This window comes from Notolepis coatsorum (genome assembly GCF_963971535.1).
Source record: "Notolepis coatsorum genome assembly, chromosome: 3".
NCBI lineage: Eukaryota > Metazoa > Chordata > Actinopteri > Aulopiformes > Paralepididae > Notolepis > Notolepis coatsorum.
In genome coordinates, this window is record NC_140167.1 from 13,376,165 (window position 1) to 13,386,698 (window position 10,534).

The 10,534-nt window shown below is 43.2% G+C and overlaps 1 protein-coding gene across 1 annotated transcript in view; it reads right to left on the bottom strand.

The window, feature by feature from the left end:
- LOC311225692 (uncharacterized protein) overlaps nt 1-9,760 on the bottom strand; it is a gene marked incomplete at its 3' end in the record, with an annotated part of 50,986 nt that extends 41,226 nt beyond the window's left edge. Inside the window, exons 1-3 of the mRNA XM_084311091.1 lie at nt 9,673-9,760; nt 7,984-8,079; nt 3,831-3,880 (exon numbers count right to left, since the gene is read on the bottom strand). Coding sequence (XP_084167217.1) covers nt 3,831-3,872 — 42 coding nt within the window. The 5' untranslated portion in view covers nt 3,873-3,880; nt 7,984-8,079; nt 9,673-9,760. The remainder of the gene's footprint in view (nt 1-3,830; nt 3,881-7,983; nt 8,080-9,672) is intronic.
- Between the last annotated feature and the right edge of the window lie 774 nt (nt 9,761-10,534).

Consider the following 10,534-nt stretch of genomic DNA (forward strand, 5'->3'; position numbering starts at 1 on the left):
ACTCCCCCCCGTGCTCCGGGACGGTGATTCGATACAAAAGGCTGAATGAGAAAGCCCCCTTAGTCCACATTGCAGCCGGCTTGTGGGAGGCAAGAAACTGGATGATACGAAATTGGGATGGGAGAAAATATAGAAAATGGGAGAAAAAGTGGATCAAACAAAAATTATTGATAAACAAATTTAAGACTTTTTAAGACTTTTTAAGGATCCGCGGACACCCTGCTGGAATTACTCAGAAGCACCCAAACTATTCATATTCAAAACGGTATAAAACAGAAATGTACGGATGAAAAAAGAATATGTTTTTTGCAAGTTGACCAGAAGCAAGTCACTGAGACTCGACGCCGTTATTAGACCCATAGCTATACTATAAAATATAGGTTTAGCTCTACAAACTACAACTACGTTTACATGGGATTAATGGACGGCAAGGAAGGGGTCACTTCCCGGAAGGGGCGTGGCACTCAATGTGTTAAGAATGTATGACAGAAAAAAATATTCTTATATATATATTCCCACTCCTCCCAGGCAGAAGTGTCCTTGAGCAAGACAATGAGGGTGCTTTCTCACTAGCCATTCAGGGTCAAATCAGCTCCGCTCCGTCCTTGGGTGTGAACTTCCCCCCTCCCTCTCTCCCCTCTAGTTTGCGTACACACTGCAGCCTTGGTGCGCTCCGGGTTTTGTTTACGGTTTGCGTTTTTGAGCGTGTAAGCTGCGTAGGCGATGATGTCACCAGGGAACAAAATAAGTACCTGCCAACCGCCAATGGCAGGCAGATTTAAGGTTTGGCGAGTAACAATGAGAGGTCTGCCCGCCACCTGGCGTGTAAGAAAATAGTTCATATCGATACTCTTATTTTGAAAATCCTGTGACGGGTCTCATTGCCGCCCCAAGCGCAGCTCCAGTCATAATATCTATGGCTCCGGCAGCTAACAACATTCAGTTCATATCGATACTCTTATTTTGAAAATCCCTGTGGCAACTCGACAAGTCATATCCGCCCAGTCCGTGCTAATGTCTGTGTGGCGCAGGGCGGTCAAGCAGAGGAGCAGGGCTACATAGCAGTGCGCCTATTTTGCGACCCGAAATAAGTCTGTGGTGTTTTTTTTCCTCACAACGGGTCAAATGCATCTAACATGCTTTGCATTGTCGCCATTCCTTTATGGCCACATCGCCCGAAATTAACGTTACGTTAGCGTAAGCTAACAAGATAATCCTGATCAGCGGCAGAGCCATAGAGAACAGCAGACAGTGTGGACTGGGGAAAGGGAAATGGGGGGGGGGGGGGCACTCTCCCTTTCTCCGTGTGTGTGCGTGCGTTTGGAAAGACGATGAAGTCACTAGTCAGGACAGGAGTAGGGCTGCACGATTAATCGTTTTTTAATCGAAATCGCGATTTGGAATGATGCAATTATCAAATCGCCAAGCCTGCAAAAAAAAAAAAAAAAAAAAAAATTATATTTAACCAGGAAGTCCCATTGAGATACAAGATCTCCTTTGCAAGGTAGACCTGGCCAAGATGACAGCAATAACATTTGCAATACATCACACAGCAATAAAATGTGCGATACATCACACAAGAACATAATAAATGTGCATGTATACAATACATCACATGTAAACACAAAGCAGAATAGTCTACATGATAGTAAAAGTGTATAATACAGGGTAATACAGTAATTTTGCAGTTGGGACCCGACTACAGAAAGCAGCAACATTCTTCTTGTAATAATTTTTTTAAATATGTTATAATCGCATCGCAAATCGCAATCGCAATATCTGTCAGAATAATCGCAATTAGATTATTTCCCAAAATCGTGCAGCCCTAGACAGGAGTATATTATAGTAAACTGAGGATTACCGAGGATGGACAGATAATGTTGATATTCGAGAGGAGTGGAAGTTTGAAGACAGACTAGACTACAATATGATGCAGGGGTGGTGAGTTGAAACAGTGTGTGTGTGTCCCGACCCCACTTCTTTTTATTGATCTTTTTCCCCCTCCTTTTTCCTCCGATTTTCTCCCATCCCAATGTTAGTCGTTATGCCAATTCCCAATCCCCTTCCTGGTCGCTGCGCACTTACCCCCCACAGTCGGTCTGGGAGAGTGGAGGCTATCACGTGCTTCCAATCAACCGCTTCTTTTCACCTGGAAGCGCGGATTCTCACTGAGAGGGCGTAGCGTGTGGAAGGATCACACTATCCCACTTAGATCCTATCCGCGCTTAGCAGGCGCCCCGACCGAACTGTAGGAGTCACTGTTTACAACGACACGGACCGACCCCGCCAGCTTATCCCACCCTCTAATACTGCCAATTGTATTAGTGTGAACGGCCAGCCAAGCTGATGACAACCCCGGAGCTGTGAGCTGGATTCGAACAGGCGAATCCTAGCGTCTCCGGGGTTGGTGACGAACGCAATCTCTGCTACGCCACCTGACCGCCTTCCGACCCCACATCTATGTTTCAATAAATTATTTGCATTTAAAACTATTAACGCTGACTCATTCCTTCAGTCCACTCAAAATTATGCTAATATTCCTTATGTTGTTTATGATATTAATTTAAAATAGCATATATGAGAGTATTATATAGTAATAATAACACATGGCGATATACTAAAAAGCTATTTATAATTTTTGGCTGGTAAAAAATCTGCCTGGCTGGTAGTTTTTAAAATCTACCAGCCAAATGGCTGGTAAGTCAAAAAGTTAATTTTGTTCCCTGGATGTCACGCTCTAACGTCAACACAGGAAGAGTTTAACACACGGTGATGGAAACTGGATGCTGATATAAAGAAACAAATAACCAATAAATATGAAGTTATATTTGAACCTCTGTTGTCAAGCCTTGTCAATATAACCCACCCCCTTTTCTCACGAATGAAACTGGTGTCGTAGAGTCCGCTTTGAGCGTTTCCTGGGTTAACGCTAAGCTAACTATTACTAGTTAGCAGCTAACAGTAGCCCATTGCTTGCGTCAATTATATTGCATGTCATTGATCTACCGGTCGATCACGGCCGACTGGTTGGGCACCACTGGTCTATAGAAATAAATGCATTCGAACAAGAAACCAATGTATAGTAGACATACATAGCAATGGCAAAAGAATTGCCAGGCCTAATGCGAGCCAGGGAAGTCTTGTGCTTGTGACGTGGCTTCATCTCGAAGTTTTCATCCACTGAGCCGTGAGGCTCAACATGCTTGTTTGGTTGAGGTCTGAAGTAAACTCGCCAAATTGCCCATAAATATAGTTTTTGTGGGTATTGCCCAGTTGTTGCTGTATGTTTTTATCTGCCCAAAATTCAAGCAAGCATGAAAGCATTACAGTAAGCTTGCACTCCACGCCCCCCGCTCCCACTGGCACGCACCCGAAACCACCTATTCCAGCGGTCCAGGTTTGGAGCGAATCAGCGTCCCCCAGCGTATTTTGGTGTGATCGCGCTGTGATTAGACCCCGAATGGCTAGTGAGAAAGCCCCCTTAACCCCTAATTGCTCCCCGATGAGCAGGTTGGCACCTTGCATGGTTGTCTCTGCCGTCGGTGTGTGAATGTGTGAGTGAATGGGTGAATGTGAGGAACAAAATTGTAAAGCGCTTTAGATAAAAGCGCTACATAAATGCACCATTGGCATTTACCATTATTACAACATAGTAACATGTCTAATCGTCTTATCATGAATGGCAATAAACAAAGTTTTGCCAAGTTTCTCAGGGCAGTTTTGCTGGTATTATTTAGAGGTATAATTATGAAGTAACAGAGGAGCTGATATCATAATATTTTATTTTGTCTGAACATAGTCTGTAGTAGTAACACATCTCTCCAACTTACTGTAGGTGAGGGAGTCATGAGTCCCATGTGAACTGGGATCATTGGGGTACCTGAAAGGAGCAGCAAGACATGGGATTTACATTAGATTCAATTCAAATGTATTGTCATTATACAGCACAAGTAAAGTACAACGAAAAGAGGTTTGGCATCCAACCAGAGTGCAAATATAACAGTAAAGTGCAATAGTAATATACAATGTACAGGCAGGGAACAAAATTAACTTTTTGACTTACCAGCCATTTGGCTGGTAGATTTGAAAAACTACCAGCCGGGCAGATTTTTTACCAGCCAAAAATTATAAATAGCTTTTTAGTATATCGCCATGTGTTATTATTACTATATAATACTCTCATATGCTATTTTCAATTAATATCATAAACAACATAAGGAATATAAGCATAATTGAGTGGACTGAAGGAATGAGTCAGCGTTAATAGTTTTAAATGCAAATAATTTATTGAAACATAGAAGTGGGGTCGGGACACACACACACACTGTTTCACCTCACCACCCCGCATCATATTGTAGTCTAGTCTGTCTTCAAACTTCCACTCCTATCGAAACTTTTTTATATTTGAATATCAACATTATCTGTCCATCCTCAGTAATCCTCAGTTTACTATAATATACTCCTGTCCTGAGTCCTGACTAGTGACTTCATCGTCTTTCCAAGCGCACGCACACACACAGAGAAAGGGAGAGTGCCCCCCATTTCCCTTTCCCCAGTCCACACTGTCTGCCGTTCTCTATGGCTCTGCCTCTGATCAGGATTAGCTTGTTAGCTTATGCTAACGTAACGTTAATTTCGGGCGATGTTGGCATAAAGGAATGGCGACGATGCAAAGCATGTTAGATGCATTTGACCCATTGTGAGAAAAAAAAAACACCACAGACTTATTTCGGGTCGCAAAATAGGCACACTGCTGTGTAGCCCTGCCCCTCTGCTCGACCGCCCTGCGCCACACAGACATTAGCACGGACTGGGCGGATATGACTCGTCGAGTCTCGATATGAACCGAACGTTGCTAGCTGCCGGAGCCATAGATATTATGACTGGAGCTGCGCTTGGGGCGGAAATGAGACCTGCGACAGGATTTTCAAAATAAGAGTATCGATATGAACTATTTTGTTACACGCCAGGTGGCGGGCAGACCTCTCATTGTTACTCGCCAAACCTTAAATCTGCCCGCCATTGGCGGTTGGCGGGTACTTATTTTGTTCCCTGTGTACAGGTGTTTAAACTGGATATAAAATAAATAAATTAGTACTACTGAGTAATAGTGCTAATCGGATGTATGTACAGAGTTGTAGTATTAATATGTACAGTGATACAGGTATAAAGACACTATTTTAGTAAATCATACTGGCCAGCGGCGTAAATAGTAAGAGTGGGTAGGAATGTGTACAGAATCGATATAGTATGTAAAGATATGTAAAAGGATAGATATATATACGGTAAGAATAAAGATAATATATACATATATATACGGTATACAGCATTCATGTACATGATATTGCTCTCATACAGAGTTATATGGGTTATATGCAGGTGTAAAAGTAGGTATATAGAAGGATTATACATTATATGCAGGTATATTCAGACAGATATGGTTTTATATAATGTATTTATACACAATATATACAGCACTATTGTACATGCTATCATACAGTTATATGGGTAGACTATAATATATGAGGTAGGTCGTTTTGATTATTATGAGTAAGGCAGTTGTAGACAGTGAAAGCAGTAGGTACTAGGTAGGTATAACATGGGATTTACATAAACAAAAACTGAATGTTGAACTTTTAATTTCTGCGACATTATGATGTCTACCTGTTCAGAGGCGGACGGGTTTTACCGTAAGCATCTTAACAGAGTAATAAGACATTAATAACTTAATAAGACATTTATCTAAATGGTGATTTCATTGGATGTGCACTGTTTATTAACCCTTTGGTCGCCAGGCTTATTTTCTTAATATACCATCCTCCGCCAGCTCTATTTGTCTATGGAGAAGTTCCCCTTCTTTGCAGGGCTATAACTTTTTAAATTGTATTGCTAAATTGACATTACTATGGCTCATTCAACATCAAGTATCTATTGTTCAGGGTGTAGCAACGTTATACTTTTTCATTCACATATTCATACTAAAATACGGTCTAAAGTATAAGTATGTTTTTATCGTTTTCTGCAGCTTTCTCCAGAACGTGATTTATAGCCCCAAATGCATTATATTGATGATCAAATACAGTTTGATAGGAATCTGCGCGAGATAAAAAAATTCAAATGGACGTGCTTCTAGAAGTTACTACTGATCATCTGATGTTGACCGGAGGGGGGGGGGGGGGGGGGGGGGGGGGTCGTTTATAATTCCGTGGCCAACGTTAGATGATTCATCTAGTGTGGGTGATATGATCATTAGAGCAGTTAGTATCGAACACGTTAAAAAATAACGCTGAATCTTAACGTAGCTTCCTCATAGCGTTGGGCGATGAGCAGAAATATTCCTATTATGGGATGTAGAAATACGCGATCCATTTCCAGGTTGTATAATAGTATATACGTCCAAATCATGTTGTTTATAGAGTTATTGGTAACGGATTGCTATCCGTTGTGTCTAGCTTGAGTCCCGGGACCTATAGAGAGTGATCGGACCGAATTGAAATGAGCACCAGCTTCCATTTCCTGTTTCCGCTCTGGGCGATCCACCGATCGGCCACCAGATGGCGCTCTTGAACCGTTGGAGAGTTGAGAGGGGATCAACAGTAGATCTCAAGTCTCCGGGGGAGAAATATGATTTCGATCACAGATTTTTGAAATATTGATATCAAATACGTGGAACGGCGTCTTTGGCAGAATGAGCATGGCGGGGAATGACGTGGTACAGCGTTTTTGGCAACCATAGTGTTAATGCTTGTATATCTAATCTTGTGTTGTCATGTTTGTTTAAAAAAAATATAATAATAATAATAATAATAATAATAATAATAATAATAATAATAATAATAATAATAATAATAATAATAATAATAATAATAAAAAAAAAAAGCATCTTAACAGAGATTTATTCCACCGACTTACAGAAAAGAAAAGGTCATCTTTGTAATAAGATGCTTTACCAGTGTCTGAGAAGGTGTGTTCATTTCACAGACCTTTAATTTAATTTCAAACCTAGCCCCTTTCGTGACTGATGATGCACACCAAACAGGGTTGGACTAGTGAAACCACAGTCCCTTATTCCTCCATAGGGAAATCCCATGATTAACTCTGAAGAACTGGTTCTCCGCGAAACGCTCGTTGTACAAGTATCGCTGAGAAATTTCAATAGTTTAAAAAAATTTATAATAATAAATTCAATACTTGTACAATGAGCATTTCGCAGAGGACCAGTTCTTCAGAGTTAATTATGGGATTTCCCTATGGAGGAATAAGGGACTGTGGTTTCACTCTTCCAACCCCGTTGGCGTGCATCACAGTCACGAAAGGGGCTATTTCAAACCCATAATATTTCAACTCATAAGACACCAAGGTCACCCTCTGATTTACAGTGACAACGCGCTTACAAAACAAAGACACAGTTTATCAGCAATTTCATAAACTGTCATCTAAGGAAATTATAAGTCGAGACACAGTGATCATACTTTTAAATGCAGCAAAAGAAGGAAGAACCTTCAGCTTCAGAGTCAGTTGGAGGGCATTCCAGGTGTTGGAAGCATCCCTGTTCAAATATAATCTAAGTGGATGAATGTCAACGCAGTCTGCTCATCATCTCTATGGGGTATGAACTCTTGCAGGACCACACTACTATGAGAGGCGATTTCATTATATCACAGTTATGCGCATTCATCGCTCAGTGTTTACATATCCCTTTGCCAAAGCAGGTTTGGAATAGCATGCCTACTATAACGAGCATTCATTCAAAATAAAAGTCCTGCACCCACCACACAGCCCATGTCAGAGCTGGCTAGACTTTACATTTTTTTTTAAGTGTACAGCAATCAAGTTAGTCTACTCTCTTCTCTCTCCCCCTGAGTCTGGCCTCTAGCCAGGGCACACTGGAAGTATAAACAAGTGAAGTGGAAGTGTATAAAAGTTACATGCTTGAGAAGTATGGCTCCACATATTGAACATCAGTGATCCCTGTGATATTACCTGGTGGTGGGATCGTAGGGAATCCGGCATATTGAGGAGGGGGAATCCTCGGGGGCAGCTGAGGGATCCCAATATGCTGGCGGGGGCCAGGGCACACTGGAAGTATAAACAAGTGAAGTGGAAGTGTATAAAAGTTACATGCTTGAGAAGTATGGCTCCACATATTGAACATCAGTGATCCCTGTGATATTACCTTACTTACTGCTTATCTCTTACAGAATGACCTCCTAGACCCTAATCAGTCAGGCTTCAGGACTGGTCACTCCACAGAGACAGCCCTCATTGCGGTCACAGAGGCACTTCACTTAGCAAAAGCGAAAGGCCTCTCCTCTGTCCTGATTCTCCTAGATCTATCTGCAGCCTTCGACACAGTCAACCACCAGATCCTCCTTGCGGCCCTCGCAGGAATGGGAGTGGCTGGCTCTGCGCTGACATGGCTGTCATCATACCTCAATGACCGCTCCTACCAAGTGTCATGGAGAGGGACCCTGTCGGCCACCCGCCCCCTGCGGACGGGTGTCCCCCAGGGCTCGGTTTTAGGACCCCTTCTCTTCTCCCTCTACACTAAATCACTGGGTAACATTATCACGTCTCATGGCTTCTCCTACCATTGTTATGCCGACGATACTCAACTCTTCCTCTCCTTCCCTCCCTCAGATATCCACGTCTCTGAGCGGATCTCAGCCTGTCTGTCCGACATCTCAGCCTGGATGACGTCCAACCACCTCAAACTGAACCTAAGCAAAACAGAATTGCTCCACCTGCCGGCCAAATCCTCCCCCCTAACCGACCTTTCAATCACAGTCGAGAATGCAGCTGTGACTGCGTCCCCGACCGCCAAGAACCTTGGTGTTGTCCTCGACGACCAGTTGAACTTCTCTGCTCACATCGCAGCGACGACCAGAACCTGCCGATTCCTCCTGAGCAACGTCAGAAGGATCCGCCCCTTCCTGACAAAAGAAGCCACCCAACTCCTCGTCCAATCAACAGTCATCTCCCGCCTCGACTACTGCAATGCACTGCTCGCTGGCCTCCCGGCCACTGCCACTAAGCCTCTTCAACTCATTCAGAACGCAGCGGCCCGCCTGATCTCAAACCTACCGAAGTCGGCCCATGTCACCCCACTTCTTAGGGACCTGCACTGGCTCCCCATTGCTGCACGAATCCGTTTCAAGGCCCTCGACCTAGCATACCGTGCGGCAAAGGGAACCGCTCCCGCCTACCTCCGGTCAATGGTCTCTAACTACACACCCTCAAGACCCCTACGCTCTGCATCTTCTGGCCGCCTCAGACCTACTCCTATCCAAGCTCCGGGAGGGTCATCAAAGAGAAGTCGCCTATTCTCAGTCCTTGCCCCACAATGGTGGAATGAACTACCCACCCCAGTTAGGACAGCCGAATCACGTCCAATCTTTCGCCGTCGACTAAAGACGCACTTCTTCAACCATTATCTGAATAATAATATAATAAAAAAAAAAAAAAAAAAAAAAAAAAAATCTAACCCTAACTAACCGTACTGTCATGCACTTGTCCTAATAAACTAACCTACACTGTAGCACTCAACACTTTGATGAACATTGTTGCTCAGCTGATAGAGTTGTGCCCTTCCTGATGGCTTGTCGTACAGAACTTGTAAGTCGCTTTGGATAAAAGCGTCAGCTAAATGACTAAATGTAAATGTAAATGTACCTGGTGGTGGGATCGTAGGGAATCCGGCATATTGAGGAGGGGGAATCCTCGGGGGCAGCTGAGGGATCCCAATATGCTGGCGGGGGCCAGGGCACACTGGAAGTATAAACAAGTGAAGTGGAAGTGTATAAAAGTTACATGCTTGAGAAGTATGGCTCCACATATTGAACATCAGTGATCCCTGTGATATTACCTGGTGGTGGGATCGTAGGGAATCCGGAATATTGAGGAGGGGGAATCCTCGGGGGCAGCTGAGGGATCCCAATATGCTGGCGGGGGCCAGGGCACACTGGAAGTATAAACAAGTGAAGTGGAAGTGTTACATGCTGGACTTCCGGTTTAACGTTAGAATGGAGTAAGTCGCATGTGACACAGCTGTTATTTTTTTTTTTCGTTTTAAAAACATATTTATAAACCATCAATGCGTTTAAAACTTGACGCATATATCAACTGAGATTATCAACTAACTATATTGACCAAAAGAATCGAGATGTCACCAAAGAGAGGCAAAACGAGTGCAAAACCAGTCGCATAGGACCCGCCTAAGGAAGCAGGATACGTGCGGCAAATAGCAGAGAATATTGACATGATAGTGGCCGCTTCAAGTTCAACCCATACAAATACCTCCGCAGACACCGAATATATCATCCGGGAAATGAAAAATGAAATGAAAAAAATGGAGAAGGCAATAACCCAAAAAGTAGATGATATCAAAGAATCTATCGAATGCAAAATAGAAGCGCTAAGAGTGGACGCCGAGACACATATTAAGCGCACCGCGGCACTGGAAACAGGTATGGAAGTCCACCAACAATATTTCGTTCGGATCTACAAAGACGTAGATGATATCAACGTTAACCTA